At 49.3% G+C, this 21,452-nt stretch overlaps 1 protein-coding gene across 1 annotated transcript in view; it reads right to left on the reverse strand.

The window, feature by feature from the left end:
* The window catches only part of LOC144941112 (F-BAR domain only protein 2-like), a 91,633-nt gene that overhangs the window by 41,557 nt on the left and 28,624 nt on the right, over window positions 1–21,452 (reverse strand). The window contains 5 exon segments of the mRNA XM_078867608.1: window positions 8,500–8,596; window positions 10,246–10,344; window positions 12,830–12,934; window positions 16,100–16,249; window positions 17,029–17,170. Coding sequence (XP_078723734.1) covers window positions 8,500–8,596; window positions 10,246–10,344; window positions 12,830–12,934; window positions 16,100–16,249; window positions 17,029–17,170 — 593 coding nt within the window.

Here is a 21,452-nt window from a genome sequence, read left to right on the forward strand (position 1 = left end):
GTGGTGGCACTGGGCAAAGCATACTGTGCGCTATGCACCCAGCTACTCGAGTTCAATTCTTGGCCAAGGTTAACCATCAAGGAACCACCGCACTAACCGTTCTTCCGTCAAACACACACAAGTCCACAAACGTAAACACACACACACATGCGCAGGTGCAAAGACACACACACAAGCAAGGCAACGCGCACACATGCACGTGCACACACAAGGGTAGGAACAGCACTCGCAGCAATTAAATGATGAACGCATTGATCACAGACACAAAGGGAAGAAGAAAATAAACCCCATCATCCCACCGTGGTCCCAGGCTCCTTCACGACAATAAGAAACAATTCTGGGTTGTCTCGCTGTGTTGACATCTCCGGGGCTAATTACCCAAATTACATCTCTATAAGCGTACATCATTTACAGATGCTCGGAGAACGTTCCTTTTTATTCCAACTTTGCGCAAACCGTGTGCCGATGTATCCATCGCCCACAAAGGGGTAAATCGCCAAGGCGGTGTGTTTTCAGCAATTCTTACGAGGTGGAAATCAGCCCCACGATGTAGAAGGTGTAACAATTTAACCTGCATGTATGCAATAAATAGACGCATACTCTCAGCACAAAGACAAATATCCCCCCAAACCCACTCCCCACCCGTGTAGCCTACATAGACTGCAGTGGCAAGCGTTGTCAGCAGGCACCTATAACAGCCAGTAACGGTGCACGACGCGAGGGTGTGGTCAGCATCAGGCACAGCCGGCCGCCTTCGCCAATTGTCACAATTTCATTGAATCACCGCCGAGCGGATGAATGAACACACTTCTTAGCAAGGGGCAGCTCAGATGGTGAAAAAGGCTAAAAATAGTGGCTGATCGGATGTGCAACCTTGCACGTGCTCTTATTGACGTGTTTTTCCCCGCATGCTCCTGCCAAAGAAAGGATTTCAAGGTGGCCAATCGGCTGTCGCGCCAGACCAAGTGATGGAGTCAGGACCATTGCACCCTCATCACCCTTCCTCCAAACAATGTTCCAGTCACGCGATCACACAGAACGGATGACCTCACTGTCCAGGCTGCCCTTTATTCAGCCTTTGCTTAAGAGCTTAATCATTATCATCAGCCACGATGAATCCACTAGAAAAGCCACGGTGCAATTGTGGCGATGCAAACCAAACTACGGATCACAGAGTAAACCACCACTGCAAGTCTGCGCTCCTTCAATGGAAGAGGAGCGAAACTGCACAGACTCTTTCCTGAAGCCCTCTCGTTGTGGCTAGCACCAGCAGCAGACCTCGACAATGCAAATAAGCTCCTGAGCAATATTGACATGCAAACAAATACAATAAATCCACTGCTAGATGGAGGCCTTCCCAAACTGTCGTACCCTCCCCGCCCCCAACTCTTACGGTCCTGCAATGCAAACAAAGACAAAGAGCCTCCGTATAGCGGAGGGGGTGGGATTTCATCCAGCAGTGGAGAGACCATGGCTGATGATGATGGAGTCGGTTGTTTTGACAAATTCCTCTTCAATGCATGATTGGTATGTGGGATAAAAATGTACCCACACGCACCAACGAATACCACTCAAATGTCCGCACAGATGGGTTCACGAACCCACTTGCTATTACCGCCATCTCCTGATCATCTTGCAGCAAGCCCAAGCATGTCGGGCAGTTTCAAAAGCCTCGGTGTGATCCACTAACCCTCGACTCCGAAACGCCTGATCACAGGAGTGCACCACCACCACCACCACACCCAACTCATAACAGTTAAAAAAAAAACCCAGCTCAAACGAATTTAACGACCCAGAGCACAATTCACATTGACTTCACAAATCCAATTATCGGCTGCTTTGCCAGCCCTGCCCTCTGTGCAGACTCTCACGAGTCGTCGTGTACTGGGGGGTTCCGTGAGTCTATATATCAATTGAGAAAAAAAGGATTATTTTTTAACAGAGCAAGGACCCTCTCCCCCCCGCCTTGTTCCAAGTCAGCTGACTGAGGATCCGCATGAGACCGGAGCGCAGAAACAAAGCCAGGATATGGAACGGGACCACGTGAGGACAAGCGGGGACATTCCTAAGATCGGTGCACCCCTCAATGTACGCTGCTTGTGAACAGGAGCTGAGGTGGCTCGTCGCATCACAGGGCAGTGACAGATGGCGGCTTGGGCAGACCTCCATCCAGCAGTGGATTGGTCATGGCGGATTATGAGTATGTACGTAATGGGTTAACAGGACACCCCCACCCCCTCGTCTGCTGATGCAAGTGGTGCTACCATTTAGCTCAACGTAAAAAAATGTGATTCTTAAATTGATTAATCGAGCGGAATTGAAATGATGAAGCGAACGTGACGGGGGATAAAACATCGCATTTCTTGGTAAAGAGACAATCCACGTAGAATCTGATGGCATGTTAACAAGAGTAGCTGAATGGATTTAACCCATCTCCAGGGCTAACTTGATGATGATGAGAAAGATGGCATTCATTAAAATATTAATGATGATAACGATGATGACAATGACGATAAAGATGCTAATGTTTAACATAATGTAGACAATTAGAATCACGATGCGGTAAGCATAAATGAGATCGTGGCAATGACTATGATGATGATGATACTGCAATCGACCCAAGTGGCTTGAGCTCATAAACCTCACCATCATGGTGACAGTGAAGAAGATGATGATGATGCCGACGATGACACAGCGAGATGACAGTGCGAGTCAGCGGGTGCAACCAACTGCCCCACCATCAGCGAAACATGAAACTCGATTTCGCACTTGTGCCACCCCCATTAGCGCTCAGCCACGGTTCGGGAAAAAAAACGCCGCCTCTGCTGCAGTGAGGGCAGACACGGACCCCCATCCATTAACTAGCCTGACGAGCATCCGGGAGACTCTGGGAGTCTGGGGGGGGGAGCAGGGGGAGGGCTAACGTGACGGAACGAGAGAACCGGGGGCACGCCAATGTGTTAGGAACACGTTGAAGGGACGTTTGTTCGGATGCACTGTGCAATGCAATTTCTACAGAGAGAGCTGTACGGACAGAGACACGGATAGATTGAGGGACAGACAGGATAGATGGATGGATAGATGGATGGATAGATGGGCAGATAAACAAATGGAAGAATGACGAGACAGGAAGATGGGACAGACAAGTCGATGGATGGATAGGTGGCCAGACGGTTAAAGAAAAACACAAATGGACAGGCAAAATGACAGAAAGATAAACAGACAGATGTACGGATGAGGGCACCAGGACATATAAATCCATAGCTATACGGATAAAATAACAATTTAATCATAAAAACAGGTTCTTTTATAGTCAATGAGGGGAAATAAAATCACTGAAAAGATGATCTAATTAACTGATGAAGCAGACTAATAATATAATTAGCAGAGTGACAGATTACGCAAGCCATCGGTCACCACCCCACACTACAGCCCACCACCACAACAAGCCTCTGTTGCAAGAGACACTTGAACCATGAGCGGCACTGGTGGAAGAACAGCGGCGTGTGCAACACTTAATAAAAAACAAAATTTAAACGACGGCAGTTTCACACGAAGTTAATTGTTTCCACGGAGAGCCGGTCACGACTAATTAGCCATGGCCCAATCCCCGCTGGCAAAGGGATTTGAAGCGTTCCGCATTGGCGACTCTGCGCCGAGCGTACGGCAGCCCTCTGCCAATCCACTGTACGAAGGGCCCCCCCCCCCCCCGTCACGCGTGTTGCTTGACCATACTTCACCACAGAGGTCGGCGCGGGTTGGTGAAAGGCGAATGGGTGGAGGACGGACCAGGATCGGCTCAGATATTGCTTGACACTGATGCCGACGCGTGGCGACCAGGGATCTAATTCAAGTAACCGAGTTCATCCCCTTCACCCCCGAAACCATCGACGTGCTGTACCAGGTTTGTGCGCTTACGACGGGAAAAAAAAAATGAGCTCGTAGTGCGGCAACCGCGACTGCCGCCACTCAACGGGCGCAGCGAATATAATGGGGAGAGTTGGTCCCATCGCTCATGGAGCGTGGATCATCGACACTGTTAACAGGCAGCATCATCTCAGGTTGACACCCTGGATGAGGGGAAAATAATAATTATTTAATCACCACACCCAAACGGAGTGAAACAACTTTCTGCCTTTTTCTCTATTTCATGGTGCTAACGGCTGTCGCGTCAAGGGACGATGGATCCGTTCGGAAACTCTGGCAGAACAATGTGTTCGAGAAGGTGCTATCACAACGACTTCTGAGATGCATTCAAAATTACTCTTTGTATCCTCTGCATGGCAGTCAAAATTATATATATTTTTTTTAATTCTCAGTTGGAATTCAGGCAAACAAAGAGCATAATCAAATTAAATGCAGTGGGTTTTGTATTGCAGCCATCTGTGACTGGGTTGAGACCCTCAACTAACAATTTAAAAACTCAATTTAATCACAGGTGGTGGCCCAGGTTCAATACATTGACGCGCAACAGTGACGGCTCAGTGGTCTGAGCCCCGAGCGATACAGCCACCTCTGCCAAATGAAATTACGAAACCAAACCTGAGCAAGTGAGCCAACAAATTAGCAGGCAGACAAACAAGACGGTCAATTTAGCAAAGGGTGGCGGCACATCCCTTCCGGAGACGGCCGTCGCAGCTCCCGAATGAGACCATCCCGAGCCGAACGCCGAGAAGAACACCACAGCCCGGGCCCAGACGACGGCACGGGCGCCGCACACAGCGAGCAGCGGCAGACGACGGATAGACGACGGGACAGGTGATGGACAATAGACGGACGGACCTCACCTGGTGCCAAGTGCAGCCACCGACAGCACATTCGCCTGGCCATGCCTGCCCCAGCTGTCTGCCCCGTCAAATGCCGACCTTCCTATTTATTATTACTTTAGTTGTTGCTGTTTTTCTCTATTTTTGATAAGGCGAGCGGGCGAAGGAGTCAATAAATGTCCCCGGTGGGACGAGAGCTGCTCGTACCGTGAGCGAGCGACTGGCGTCGAATCCTGATGTTAACGTCGCTTGTCCAAACCCCGCCCCCGTTATCTGCTGTGCCGGGAGCTCTCTTGCGCCTCCTCCAATGAGGAGAGGGAGCAGGCCTGGCCTGCCCACTAGCCCAGCAGTGCCATGGGGATAGCAGGAGAGAAGCGTGAGTGAGCTAAAATCCCAGGACTGGCTGCGTGTGAGTCAGTGCAATTTCATTCCAGATTTATGCATTTATTTATCTACCTTTCTGACGAACACCGCAGTGCCACGAGACAACCCACACGCAGGAGAGGGGCAAAGCACTCGAAATTCTGCACCGACTGCCTGTGAGCAACCTACTTGCTGTACTATGAGACAAAGTCAGCACTTTCCTGCTCAAACGGGCAATGGGTCGACAATCACCTCGATTGCCAGCCCCAAAACAGTTCGGGGAGATTCTACATAATCGTGGCAGGAGCCAGTCTCTCCGTAGGACGCCTGTCCTAACAATGAGATAACAGACAAGCTTCTGCTTCATTGCCAAAATAAATAAATAAATACGTTTAGCTCTATAATCCTGTGAGACTTTGGGACCAATATTTTCCATCGGCATCTGTTTAAGCAGACAAAACGCTGGATGGGTTTTGACTCTCTGAGTCTCATGAACAAAAACAACTGCAAATCCAAGGTATCACTCCAAACCTTACATCGGAGGCATTCGGCTTTCAACTGCCAGTGATTAAAAGAGTTCTCAGGTGTAGTTTGTGCAAACCAGTCAATAAATGTGGCCAGTTTTCAAGAAGGATAAATCCCTCCTTCCTTTCCACCAAAGTCAAAATGTCCTTTCCGGTGGCGAGCACAATTCAGCGAGTCCCAAAGAGCGACGCAACTTTGTAGGAACGCGCATAAATGCTTTAAACCACAGTTGGAAAGCATGACAACAACAACACGAATTGTAATAATAATAATCCTCAACACCTCGTCACTGCAGCCCACGAGCTCAGCATAACACAGCACGACGGTAATAATGAATCAAATCAAATGAAACGCTGCAGAACGCAGAGAGCCTATTCCGGCATTTGTACGCGCGCAGAGGATCGTCACTAGCGCGCCCACGCCACCGACACGAAGATCCAGGCGAGGCCGGGAGGACTTGGGCAAGAGACAGTGTTTCCAAAAGGGCCTGAAATAACAAAGCCGGCCGAATCGATGGCTGGAGCCATGCAACCTTCGGGGCGACCTCGTGAAATATTAATCTGTTCCGTAAGCGACGTCCAAACGCAAATAAGTTATTTCGCGTTTATTCTTTCCTTTTTCTCCTTATTCACAAAGCCGCCTAAAGTAGGGACGTGTGAAACAAGGGAACGCGCGTGTGAAACGAGGTGGCTGTGCGACGAGGAAGGAGTGGAACGGATCCACCTCCTCGACAAAACGATGAATTGTCACAATTTAGGGGTTGCGATTTGATAAATTAATCGCGATTCTTGTTGTTCGTTATGTCTAGAGTGGTATAAATGTATATAGTCTATCAGGGCTTGCAACCATGCACCGATTCACTGACTTCGATGTTTTGCTCCCGGTATACGCGGAAAAGCACGTTACACTTTGGCTGACGCAACAAACCAAATTGTGCAGACAAAACAGACAACATGGGAAAAATACTAACGGTGAAAACGGGACAACAGAGAATCGATTCTCGATCTGAATTTCAACCAATTGCCCTCCCTTCCCCGAATGCCGACAAATCCCCGAGCTGCTGTAGAGCTGAACCGATCAACAACTCTAATTCATAGCGGCTAACTACTGCAACCAACAAAACCAGATGGTACATAATCGATTCTTACACACACGGTTCAATGCACACGTCGAATCCAAATCGATCGCGTTCGATGAACCATTGCATCCCTCCTGTACAGTGCGCACAGAAACATGCACGCACACAGACGCTCACGCACTCACTAACGCACGTACACGCACGTACATTAGCATCTCCACTGGGAACACCGCATCTCCTGGCCCCAACACACACCGCCCTGAATTGCGCACGCATTAAGTATTAATCGGCGGGGCGGAAGAGAGGGCAGTTTCTTTTGGTTGCCTTTGTTTTTATGATTATGGAGGCCAATTTAAATGTAAGTGCTCGCATGGCCCCGAAGCGCTGCCGAGTGGCAGGGACAGACGCCTCTGGACAGCAAGGGCCGTCCAAAGCGACATTCAATAGCTGCCCCCCACCAATCACCCCGGTTATACTACCCCTCCCCCCAGACACCAAACCAGTTCCAAGACCAACAAGAACAGGCTTGCACGTGGGGGAAACAAAAGGCGGCCGGATGAAAGGGCAGGCCGGGCTTTCAACTTAGGCGCCGCCACCGGTCAAAATGAACGCTACGTTTTTTTTTTCTCTCGACTGGACGTGTCAAGGTCTCGCTGAGGACGTTCTGATATTACGAAGTGCACGTTTCTTCCGGGGGGGCGTTCGATCCCAACGCGTGCTGGCGCTGAACGCCGACCGATTTGTGAGCCTATGTCCCCCCCCCCACCCTGCTCCGAGTAACGCGACTTTTTCTTCCGTTTGCGTCCGGTGGTTTTTAAACAAAAATCGGCTGACTCGGCAGACACAAATGCACGTGCGCAAACACAAAGGTAGGTGGCGAAAACCTGCCTACTCACTGCACGCAACGCCAAGGCTGAAAGATTATGAACGCTTCGTTCGTGAAAATAGTGTATCATTTACGAATTTAAAAAAATATATATTATCGTGATGAAACGGTAGGGTTTGCACACCTGTAAAGCAGCCCTTTGGAGGAATGTGTTGGTGGATCATGAACATTTTTGAGGATCCCAAAACCTGATGGATGGGATGCAAGGTGGCTGGAGAGAGCAGAACAGCAAGAGGGTTTACAAACCTGTGTATATGGATCTATTATAATTCGGGCATGCTCTAGTGCAGGGGTCGGCAACCAAAATAACAAGAAGAGCCATTTCTTTCCAATTCGGTACAAAATTCAGTATTTCAAGAGCCGCAATGCATCTGAGTACATACTGTACATACGTACATATCGTCAAGAAGCAGCCCGTAAAGAGCCGCATGCGGCTCCGGAGCCGTAGGTTGCCGACCCCTGCTCTAGTGCAAGCTCTAGAGAGAGTATTTTTATCCCCACTCTTCAAAACTGACCAGATGGTGGGTGTACCACACTTTACCCAGCCACATGAGTGACTAGCTGTGGGTTTACCCATTTATACTGCTGGGTGGACAGAAGCGGGTGTGGTGGAAAGGAGGGCGGACTGAAAAAGTTCCCATTGTTTAGCGACTGGACATCTGTGAAAAAGCTTCATAGCTCAACGGATTTCTCCAGGACAAATACAGATTCTGAACTGCCACGCCGGGAGAAAGAACCGACGACCTCTGGGTTTGGTTCTACGGAGTGGCGGTGGAAACTGGGAGGGGGAGGGGGGTGGCAATTGGGAGGGGGAGGGGAAGGGGGGGAGCGGAGGAGGGGTCGCACGACAAGGCCCCACGTGGCTGGCGCTCGCTGCTCACCTGGACGCTCCTTGCCCGTGCCCTTGCTCTCCGAGTATTTCTCGATGAGATTATCCGCAGTGATGTCCCGCACCTGCTGCCTGAACTCCATGTGCACCTAAGTCCCACACAAAGACAAAGATTCGCCCGTATAGCCGTTGAACAGATTGCTGGGGCAAGTGCAATTTTCGAGCACCTATGAAGGCCGGCACAGTACACGAGAGGGCGGGTCGCCAACAGCACGCCCGTCCGGCTTTGCCTCCCTTGTGGCGATTTTTACACACCACACCAGGTACTCATTTGAGGGCTGAGTCGACCCAGGGGAGGACCAGGAGCAGTTCAGATAATTGTCACTGGTGTTGGCCGTAAGTGGGAGTTGAGCTCGTGCGTAGCGCAGCGTACTAACCGTTACACTCCCGCTCCCCACACACGAATACATGCACACGGGATTTTTGCACACAGCGTTGGTGTACGGTGCTTTTTTGTGGAATTTTTCCTGGTTTTTTTTTCCTGGATTTTCAGTTTGCACAAAGTCACTTTAAGATGTTTTCTTGTTCATGTTTTTGTTTTTTGTTTGTTGCGGTTGCACCCGATTCAAGAGCCGAATGGCTCACAGGGCTATACCTAATAAATGGATTTGAACTTGAACACACGTGCATAATTACTCTCTGGCATAATTACATGGACGGAGATGGAACTGAGGTCATTAGTTTAATAACACTGTGCGCGAACTCCTGCACCACTGCACTCACTCGTACAAAATATGACTCCAACACATGCAACACCTACACATGTACATATGTATGTACAAATGTAGTGTGGTGTTTATTCACGCGCACAACTTCGTCTTTTCTCCTGTGTCACTTTATTCACAGCATCCCACACGGATGCTGCTCTTGTTCAACACTACGGACTCCTCCGCTTGCCTGCTACTTCGAGCTCACTCTCTCTCGCTCCGCTAGCCTATTACTCACCGCTCTCCTAGCCTGTCACGGACTCTCTCTCTGTATACTCTGCTAGCTTCTCACCCCGCTAGCCTATCACACTCAGACTAAAGATTCCGCTAGCCTCTCCACTGCTAGCCTGCCTACACCTGCACCTCCAACCTCGCCCGTTCCCCAGCAGGGGTTCAGCCAACACCGCGTGCATGAATGCACGCGCGGTGCATTCACACTACACATATATACAATGATCAAACCCCACATATATAATTCGATGCATGCATCGTGAGCGGGAGAATTGAATTCAATCTTGATTTGAATTGAATTCAATCGATGCAACCATTCCAAACCTAGTCTATACCAGTGTACATGCATATGTGTGCGTGTGCTTGTGCGGAAGCGTGCAAGCGAGCGGACGTGTAAACGTACATAGGTGCATGTGTTTGTGTGTGGCTTTGTGCATGTGCAAGCGTGTATGTATTAATATTACATATATATAAGAAATGCTTTACCCTTTCTGGCATAAGTACAATATTCAAACTGCTTAACCTGAGCTATAAATGCTTTGGCGTTTGCATTGTCCTTGTCTTGTTTGCCTTGTGGCATCCTTTTAATCTCGCACTGGTGAGACGAAGCCATAAAAAGAGGCTGTGTGGTGACGTCATCGCCACTCGGTGGTGAATGGCCGCTAAGTGTGGCGATGAATGTGCCGTGCCGGCTTTCATAGTTCCTCGCGAACGACACTTGCCCCGAAAGTCTGTTGGAGGCTATACCCCGGGGGGGTGGGGGTGCCTTTGTGCGTGTGTACACACGTGACCGCTCCCACCTGCCCGATGAGGGTGTGCGTGTCTTCCACAGCCTGGGAAAAGGCCTTGATGAAGTCGTGAAGGCTCTGCAGGTGAGCCTCCTCAATCTCCTGGAACCTCTGGAACACGGAGGCAACGCACACCAAGCAGTGAGCTTCTCGGACAACCGCCGGGGCGCAAGTCGTCGTCGCATCGCCGTGGATCCGCGCACGCTCGCAGTCGCCCGTCCACCAAGCGCTCACGGTCCAGGCCCACAACTGCTTAGCACTGGCCGTCATTTGGTCATAGGCGTGATGTTGGATGGATTCGTGCTGTTTTAAGAACGCATAAAATTATATGCAATTGCTTTTACAGGTTGCTTTTTCATTTAAAAAAGCATTACGATCATGCCCTCATCTCAAGACTGTTTCAGGATGGGCTCTGCATTGAGACGTTTGGCCAATTCCATTCCTTAATGCGTCCGAATTCGCCGTGGGAGGGAGCGGGGGTACCCACAGCAAGCCCACCACTCATTGCAGGTGAATAACACCGAATGCCCCGCAAAGAGAGATTCGACAATCCATTGCTGTACTGCCATCTCGTGAATATCTGACAGGGAAACCTTCAACACACACATTACAGGGACTTCAAACAAACTATCCGTCACGTGGTCTCGTGAGCGCTATGCAAACTGAAAAGTTCAAACACAAGTGGCTTTTGGCAGGCCATCAAACAACGATTGTCACTGCATCGCGCGGTTTCAGATGCTCTTCTGCTGCTGTCTGGAAAACTCTTCCTTCCGATATTAGGAAGCCACTGGAGCTATGCACTTTTGAATCTAGATTGAAAACTCATTTCTTTAGAACTGCTTTTTGTGTTTGTCGTCCTTTCCCCGCACCTCCGATTAGCACGATTGGCTAAGTACGGTGCGAAAGTAATTAGACATATATACATTATATAATCCATTGCTGTACTCCTATCTCCTTGTCATCTCAGTCCCCCAGCCGATTAAATTAAACACTTCGTGGGCCAGCATTTGTCACTGCGTTTAGGGCCAAAGGCAAAACGCAGGAACGCTCGCATGAACTTGCTCCAAAGAAAACACACCCGGCGGCAGAAAAATGTACATCCGACGACATTCCATGTAATCTCCCATCCAGCACATGGGGGGGGGGGGGACATGGTGCTTCAACAAGGACGGCGTTGTGATTTCGCTGAATAAGCTTGCGCACGGATCTGTGCGCGGCATTGTTCGCCTGCGTTAGGGGCGAATAAAGGGCCGGCGACGGAGAGGGGGGAACGAGCGACCGGCTCGGAGGCGAATTGAGAAAACCCACAGGGGTATGAGAGGTAACGCTTTCATGCAGAACACTCCCTCGAGATGGAATTGGCAAAAACATCCAATCCGCGATCCTCTCCTGACAACGACGAGTGAGACTCGGTGAGGCTTTCGCAGACATGTAAATGATGTTATTATTCTTCTTGGTTCTTTCGGTAAAGTCACGTAGAAGGGAAATAATAAAATAATAAAAATAAAACATAATAAAATAATTCTCACGACGTTTCGGCCACAACGCAAGCAGCCGTCCTCAGGTGAAGAACAAGTCTGTTGGAAAGACAGTGTCTGAATGAACACCACCAGGCTTGGCAGCGTATATCTAAGCTGGGTTGGAGGGGGAAGAGCGCCTTGACAAAGGAATTTGCGTTGTGGCCGAAACGTCGTGAGAATTATTTTATTGTGTTTTATTTTTATTACATCCCTTCTACGTGACTTTACCAAAAGAACCAAGAAGATGAATCCCTGCAGTCACGAAAGCTTAAATCGAGACATTATTATTATTATCGATACGGTTCGATACATGGCAACGCTTTCTGTAATAAATAAGATGATCAAAAAATACATTAGTAGGTGTACAGCTCCGTTTGGCAACCCAAGGCAGGATGAACGCCTTCCCCCATGCCATATTGTTCATGGTGGATTTATTTGCATATATTTGGCAAGCATCGTACAGCACAATCGTGGATTTTTTTCCACTGCCCTTTGCTGCCGATAACGTCTTTTCCATGTATAACGGTCCCCCGCCCAAGCACGATCCGGGCCCAACACCTGCGTTTGGATTGCGAGATCTGATGCGATCTGGCACGTTTCGGGCGGCAGGGTGGTAGGCCAGCAAACACACGACTGTAGCCATGAGCACGAAGTTGTGAATTGCACCCAACCCGAGAATTCGATAGAAATGCCACCAGAATTGAGAAACTGGAGATGTACCGCATGGGAGGCACGGTATAATTATTACCGCATTTTCCGGATTACGAGGTGCACCTGTTCCCACTGCATTTTAAAGCAAAAGTTGGGGGTGCGGATGATAATTTGGTAGATGTCTGTGTGTATGTGCAAGAGCAGGTTTATTAACTTCGGGCACAAGTTTGGAGTGCGGCTTACTTTTTTTCCGGAGCGTCTTACAATCGGGAGATCTTAGAAAGTAATGATCATGATGATGTATGCATGTTGAACTTCTTTCGCACCGTACGTAGCCAACCGTGCCAATCGTAAGGTGCGGGAGAAGGATGAAATTGCCAAGTTTTATCGGTGGCCCCGGTGTAAACATGGGGGCCGCCGCTCACCTGTGCCGTTTCCGTCATCTTGTGCTCAAAGTCGGAGCGCACGTTGGCGTACTTATCCACGAACACCTTGTACGCCTCCATCGCCTTGCGTGACTTCACCTGGGCCTGTTGTCGTACGCGCACACAGCAGCAGCAGCGCATTCTAAACCCCTCGATTCTCAACGAGGTCACGTGACCAGATTGTCAACGCCTGGCTTATCAACATCACGTGACCAGAGTCTGAACCCCTCGCTTCTCAACAAGGTCACATGACCAGATTGTCAACCCCTCGCTTCGCAATGAGGTCACATGACTAGATTGTGCACCCCTCGCTTTCTCAACATCACATGACCAGTTTCGGAACCCATCGCTTTGCAATGAGGTCACGTGACCAGATTGTCAACCCCTCACTTCGCAATGAGGTCACACCATGACCGCATATTCAATAACGTCACATGACAAGGCGAGCATTCCACTGTCACGCACCTCAAGATTATAAACCTGGCAGATAATTCTCCCTGCCAGTCTCCCACATGCAAGTACTTTACTAACCAGGTTCAAACCTCTTCAGCTTCCGAGATCTGACGGATTGGGTGCACAATGGTTCAACTTCAGGAACAGAATCATCATCGGCAGCAGCCATGATCTACCCACTGCTTGCTAAAAGATTATAGCTACACGGCATCCAGTGGAGACTCAGTTGATTGTGAGCAACGCTTGGCAGTGGTGTCATTGTTGGGAGGGTTTTATTCAGCAGTGAACAGTGACTAGTATGTATTTGTGTCCACCCAGGCACTGTGTGTGTTGCTTGGAAGTGTGGTACAAGTTAGTGGCATTGTTCTAAATGTTTCTCAATTGTTTTTTCTATGCGATCAGATTGTTAAAGGAAGACACAACCCAAAAAAAACCATTCCTTTCCATGTAGAAATGCACCTTCTATGGTGCCATTATTGTACGCAGTTCTCCCTAGAAAAATATAACTCTAGTCTCAATTAGCTCTGAGTGGTAATACATACAATACATTTCAGTCCTTTATAAAGCCACTGCGAGATTAAGAACTCACCATGCCGTGTCGGTCATAGCGGTTGTTTGAACATCCTGGTCAGTGCAGACCGGTGACTGATTGAGACATCATTGGCCACTGATGTGAGCTGTGGCCAGGAATCTTAAGTCAGTTTTCTGGGTTCATAACGCAGTGCACTAACCACTGCACCACCATTCCACCCACTCTTACTTGGTTTTAAATAAAGGTTATACGTGTCCTGGTCTGGCTGCCCTGTGTTGGAAGCGCAGACTTTATTTTAGCTGGTAAGGCCCGATTAGCTAAACAGCTCTCTTACAAAGATGGCCAAGCTTCATTATAAATAAAAAGGATTTCAGGTTACCATCAGGCAATTCATTTATAGCATTCTAATGCTGTATTAAGGGGCGCCACGGTGGCCAGATGTTAACTACTATGCCTGGTATACAGGAGGTCGTGGGTTCAATTCCGACTCTGATGCCTGTATATTTTAAGTTTTCATGTCTCACTCCCCGTAGTCGCGTGAATTTTTTCTGCGGGTCCTCCGGTTTTTCTCTCCACATTTGGAAACATGTGTTGAGAGTATTTGGCTGTTATACATTTCCACATAAGCCACTTCGTTGAGCTATGATTTGTGGCCAGGTCGCTTCTGAAAAAGAGCAATATAGCTCAGTGGACCGTATCTCGTAAAATAAAAGTAGTAGCAGTTATAGTAGTAAATGCATGCGAGGTGCCATTACAGCATGACTAATTAACTTTAAAAGTCTTCATTTATTGTTAACGAAGCTTCAAACGTATTTCGGACAAGCCAGGATGCACTTCTTGGAAGAGAAAGAGCTGTTTATGTTTTCGGTTGTCATTACGGCCTTCCCTTGAAAGAAAAGCAGACTTGAAAATTTGTGACGCCAGGGAGGTTCCGCCTAATGATTTCACAGTCGCTGCTCCGTGAACGGTAACGGATTTATTCTCGCAGCCATACATCCAAAAACTTTTTCATCGCCTCGATGCTTTAATAATGAGAATTCGGGCACAAAACTTCAGCCGATGCCTTTGGAATTTCGATTTTGAGAGTGACAGCTTGGCTCGGGATGCAATCAGGGGTTGATTTACTGCAGCTTGGCAGAGAAAATTGAAAAATCCCTATTGGAGGATTTTGCACGCACTATGAGCACAACGCACTGACCATGAATCTGTCCGCAGCCTGTCCATCTACATTCCTACATTACTTCGCCAGGATACATGACCGGCGGTCACAAGCTTTCTCCACAGAGTGAATTTATAGCGACACGAGTCCATTATAGAAAGGACACACGTAAACACACATCTTTTATTCCGCGGAGTGTAACGGTTTGCTGGTCTCGGTGCCCATTGCGATTCAGGGCCCCGCAAATTCCATTCGAGAACCGAACGTTTAAATATTTATTCTGTTACGCAGTTGGGTTTTGCTGTCATTTTGTATTTGTTGTTTTCTGCTCCGATTTCTATTTCCACAGTTGCTGTTCTTGTTTTTATGGTATTGCCTTTGTCGTTCCGGTGACCCACGTCACTCGCACAAACGTTCTCGCGAGTTCCCGCCCGGTGAAAACAAACTAAACTCGAAACCGAAATGTCAAAAGAGTTGCAAAATGGAAACATTTTCTTGATCGCATAATGCCGATAGTGACAACGTAATACGAACGGTAACGTTCGAAAAATCTGCTTTGCAACTTATTTTCAGTGTGGTGTGTGACACTGACGCAGAGATAGAGTACGAAATAACTTTGGCACCGAGGAATGCCGACCTGTGCCCTTTACCAGTTGTTGCCACTAAGGGTCGCAAAGAGCAGCAATTGCAAGTCTCCCGGCGGACACTGGGCCATCATGATGCTTGTTTTACTCGACAATCTGAAGCATCGCTGGAGCATAATGGCAAGGGTGAGCGTCTGTGCGTACGGTTTGCCTTCCCGTACGCACGGCTGGTGGCGTTAGCAAGACGGCGGCGTATGCGCTACACCGGAACTGGTTGAAATAGAATTAGGTGAAAAACCACCAAAACGACAAACCAAAAAAATCAACTCCCGTCGCCACGTTTCAGATCACGGGTGGATAGCTCAGCGGGCGCCGCAACCGAGCCTGGCGGCAGTGGTGGTGGCGAAGACGGTGGTGCTGCTGCTGCTGTTGCTGCTGGTGGTAGCGGTGGTGAGCATGGACGCGGGGGCAACGGTCGTGGTCACGGTGGTGGAGGTAGCGACGGTGAAGGCGGCGGTGGTGACGGCGGCGGGCTCACTTGCCTTCTCGTACTCTTTGTGGTTTCCCTCCTTCTTGAGTCTCTCCGTCTCCTGGTGTTTGCTGTTGTAGACCTCCTTGGCTTTGAGCAGCGCCTGTGTGGTGGTCTGCATGCCCTGCACGGCCTCCAGGGTCCCCGACACCTCCTCCTTCGTCTGTGGCACGTGGGAAGTTAAAGAGTCAGCAATGCAAAGGGAGAAACGAGGGAACATGACTTTCATTTGCAGACAGCCTAAAAAAGCAAAAATTGCCATTGAGATAGGGTAGTTTTACGATATTGGATGTACGTTTGAGACGAGCGCAGTGCGCTTGTCTGAAATTTACATCCGAAATTTACACCCCGACCCAGCGATTCGACGAACTGTCACTATCCGGGGTCACGATTCGATTCAAATATCGACTGAATTCCGTCTCATATTTGCAGTCTCATTGGTATTCGGCAGTTTCACGATTTTGGATGCACATTTCAGATGCTTTATATGACACCTCACATCCACCTCGCCTAGCAATTTTTATTTAACCTGTTGTATGTATGTTGAACTTCATTTGCACCATACATAGCCAACTGTGCTAAACGGAGGTGTGGAGTTTGGTACAATAATGAAGGATTTTATATAGATGTACCTTGTGCTCGAGCAGAACATCTCCACTCCAAACCAGCTTTGCAGTGTTCAGGAAAATATCGAGTGAGAAATAAGGCCCTGGAAATAGCGCTAGGTCTACCGATTAAGCCCTGGGACTAGTGCTAGGACTACCGTCTGCAATGCTAAGGGTACCAATTAAGCCTTGGTAACGGTGCCGGGCTACGGACTGCAATGCTAAGGGTATATACCAAGTAAGCCCTGAGAATAGCGCTCGCGCTGTTGATTGACCACAGCGCTATTTTTCAACTTCCGCAGCCACCTCGCAATGGTTGCGCCTGCGTCGCTCGCACCTTCTTGTGCTGCTTGGTCTGCTCGTCGCCGTACTTCTGCACCTCCCGGATGAGCTCCATGAGCTTGCGGCTCAGCTCCTGGTGGCACAAGGCGAGGCGCTCCGACGAGGCGCGGAACACCTCCCACATGGGCGCGAATGTCCTGTGTCGGGGACGGGTGGAACAGGCGAGGCGTTAACCGGCTGACTTAAATTTGAAACAGTCGAGAATGCGAGAAAGACGATGGTAAAAATGGGACTTCACGATGTCACCAGAGCTGGGACGGTTAGTCCACGAAGACGATTAAACGACGACAAAAAAAACGTCTGCCTCCCGAAGGTGGGAGTACTTTGCAAGCTACGCACAATTGACAGAAAAGTAACGTCATCGGCCATGGTCAATCCACTGTGGGATGCAGGCCTCCCCAAGGCATCCTGCAATATAACATACAAGGTGGAAACACAATAACACAAAGCGACAACTACACGGCACATACTTTATTGACTACAGAGGGATTATTATATCGGTCTATATTCGAAAAAAAAGTCTTCTCGCCGAATGACCTGGGTGAATTCCTGTCTGGCTGGGTGCCACGGTCCCAAGTGCTCCCAAGGTGGGAATAAGGAGAGTGAGGGTGAGAGGTGAGAGAAACAGGAAGAGGAATAAGGGGGAGGGAAGTGGGGGAGGTACAGTGGAGGGAGGAGAGGAGACAGAGGAATTGAGAAACAGATAAAAACAAAGACAAAGTGAGAAATCGACATAAATTACCATGTACAGTGCAGAGACAGTGCTCTATGTAGCAATACAAGTTTTGCTGGCTGGCTGGCAGGAATGGACAAAAAGTCACATTAAAATGATGTGTGGGTTGTTAGTTGTTACAATCAATACACGTATAAACCAAAAGAAATCCTCCCCGAGTATCTTTTCTCACAGGGGTCCCTGCTAAGTATTCGCTATCAAGGCACCGATGGCCGTGGATTGCCCAAAAAGTTATTTGAAAGTAAATTTCAAAATTTTGGACCACGCGGACGTCACACAAGGAACTGTTCTTCGTTTGACAGCACAGGAACTCAACAGGCACCGGCAAGGAGACGGTTAACACAACCGCGGTGTTAACCAGGGCGGCCATTTGTTTCGAACCCGCTAACCTCTGCAACAGACGGCGAACGTGTACCCTAGGGGCATCGTCACCACCTGCAGGATAGCGTGGGTGGTCAGACCATGACTGAAATTGAAGACTCGGGAAATTCGGATTTTGATTCACGTTCTGATTCTGTCACCGACTTCTCCAATACTAACCAAGTTTACTAAGCTCGCGCTTTTCATAATTACACGTTCACCACATTCAAGCAGAACACTGAACGCAGCCACTACTGTAACCTTCTTGTTTTGTATTTTTATATATATATTAGAAAAACTACGTACAAGATAATGTTATTACACGGATCAGTTTAGGCAAAGCAAGGGCGTTAAGGCGCTTCAAGCGACGAGATGAATTTCCAACAAGCACCGCTGGAGGTCATTTTCCACCATCCATGCAAATGTGTTCACATGTCGCCGACGCATTAATACACGCACACACGCGTGTGTAACATGTACAAAGGCAATGACAAAGACATCGCGTATAGCTTTTTATAGACTATATAGGACAAGTGCTGTTAGTGAGAATCTCATCAAGGCAAACACCGGTGCGTGACAGTGTACTGCAGCCAGCACCACGCCCAGCCGCATTTGGCCGCATTTGGTCCTCCGGTGCTATTTACCCAGGCTGAGTCAACTTAGGGGAGGTCCACGACTGGTTCCGATATCATTTGTCACTGACGCTCGCTGTCACCGGGCATCAAATTCAGGTAGCTGGGCTCGTGCTGACGACTACTGTTTTGAGTGGCGAGTGTCAGGTTTATTGGTGAATGCCTGATGAGGGTCAAGTGCGTGTGATATGTCTCCCGTGTCCGTGGAACGGGCTGCCTGCAATATGTAAAATATCACCATCCCAGAGCATGCTTGCAAATATAAACATGAACCAAAAGAAATCCTGTTCCAGGAAGCACCAACAACCTTTGATGTCACATCTGAGATGCAAGAGAACAGGACACAATGGCAAGAAGACTATCCTCACAATATCGCAACGGGGGGAGAGAACCACACGTACATGCATTGTCCGCAGTGATGTGGTTATTATGTCACGGACAAAAGCAGCTACCGAATGAAATAAAGAGGACAATCCTGGAAAAAACAGGACAGTTGGCAACTGGGGTTCACATCAAGTATCGCACACATAAGAACATGTGCACACTCAGCAATAGCCCCCACCACCGCCTCTTATGTAACGTAGCCGCACGGCGCTTTGCATCCATTATCCGGCTCAATTGACAGCAGCTGAAGCCCGGCACTGTATTACCCCCCCCCCTCCGCTTGAATGGATTTGTCAAAACAAATCTAAAACGAGCCACGAGGACGTCAGAAGTCCTTCCTCGTCCCCCCCCCCGCCTTCACCCCCCCACCCCAGGAACATCAATTTCCAGCCCGATTAGGCTTCCAGCACGAACGTTAGGAATTAGCGTCAGCACCATAACGATGCGAGCGCGTTTAACGTGCAATACGATCGGCCGGCATGGATTTGCAAATGTACAGTCTCACCCTCGACCTATGGCGACATTTTTTTTACCGTCTCGTCTTTAACATGTTTTTTTTGTCCCGTTGATACAGTTTTGATACGATTCTCAAAGACGGAATATTAGCATATAAATCAGATAAATCATAACTAACCAAATAGCTGCACGCGTGCGATTCCAACGTGCGTATCACAGGAGTGATAACATAGCCTCACGGGAGAATCAAAGCGTCGCTTTTGGCGACGTCTCACGCGCACACACACACGCACAAGGGGCTTTTTACTGCTGCAGCAGAGACGCAGCGTGGGGTCAGTACCAGCCAGGATTGGGGGGGACTGGCGGAGACCGGCTCTGTGCCAGGCTGGTTCCGCTTAGCTGGCCTGAGTGCACACAGGTCAGCCGAGCCGTGCAGCGGCAACGGCGCGGGCCTTCCACTCACGGCCCATTTACCACGGATCGGATTAAGACCATTCGCGGTCAATGCTGCCTAAGCCGTGGCACGCTGGTCGAATATTCGCTCGACTGTTTGTTCCCGACGCGAACCGCCTTTCTCTCGCACTCCGCCTGTCCACCCCAGCCTAGCCCACTCCGCAGGAGACGACCGCTAACCCCGCGTCAATCGAGACCCCGTGGGAAAGGGTGACCTTAAGCTGAGAGCGTAATTAGTGGCGGCTGTGTAGCGACTGGTCGGGCGCAGTACGGAGGGACCAGGATGAATGCTGGACATGTAGTGATTCACTGGGGTGGAGCGGTGGGGCAGTGGTTAGGTGTGCCGCACAATGATCGCGGTGACCTGAGTTTGATTCCGAGCCATGGCTAACTCACAACGGTGAGGGAAATCCAAACCGGTTCAGTCCACCCTGTTTGTGATCCCGCATTGTCCAGTGTGGTGAAGCATGGTCTAGCAACCTTTGTCCAGTGTGGTGAAGCATGGTCTAACAACCTTCCATGATCGACACAGCGTGAGAAGGCTCTCGTCCTACAGTGGGTTGACGAATGGCAGGAAGAGATTCACCCAAACCACTACCAATATCCGACCGCGCGTCACAAATCTGTCAACCCATAACACCTGGGTCTGTCCTGTGACATCCTGTCAGTGAGCCTTCAACACTTTATGTGGCCTCAAGGTGCACCTAGCCTGGCACAAGCACCGTGGTGACATCATCAACTACTTGGTGACAATGGCGGTTGTTATTGTGTATCTGTGTGTATGTGGTCAACAACAATGACAATTATCTGAACCGGTCCAGAGCCTCCCCAAGGTCAACTCGTCCCGATTTGGTGAACACCCGAGGGACGGCTGACTGGTTAGGGGCACTGCTCCACGAAACCCGACAGTTGCGAGCGCACCACCAGCTAAGAATCGGCGCGTCAAAGCTCTCTCAAAAGCCCCGTTAACAAACGGGTACCGAGGCAAAATTGCCGGCTGTATGGGCCACACCGCCGCACTGACAGGCAGCAGGGCACCAAATCCAGCGCGACCCGCCGTGCGTGTGTGCGGAAGCGGGGTAACAACGGCTCTTGAACGTAATTACCATGCTCGGCAAAAGCACGACAGCGGTTGCTCGGGCCGAGGGAATAATAAAGGTTATATTTTCCTATCATTGTTGCTGCCAGCGTTATTATTACGGTCCAGTTTTGGACACGTTCCAGGCTGACGTTTCCTCTTAGTCCTCCGCGGTTCGCCCACAAGTAGCAGGTGATAAACCCAAGCAGGGCACCATGCCACCTCGGTTCAGTAGTTCTACCAGCATGCATGCAACATCCCCTATAGTCCTAAATGCAACAATCCATCAAGCAAATCCATCAATTAGTGTATCTTGAGTGCAG

This window comes from Lampetra fluviatilis, chromosome 24 (assembly GCF_964198595.1).
Source record: "Lampetra fluviatilis chromosome 24, kcLamFluv1.1, whole genome shotgun sequence".
NCBI lineage: Eukaryota > Metazoa > Chordata > Hyperoartia > Petromyzontiformes > Petromyzontidae > Lampetra > Lampetra fluviatilis.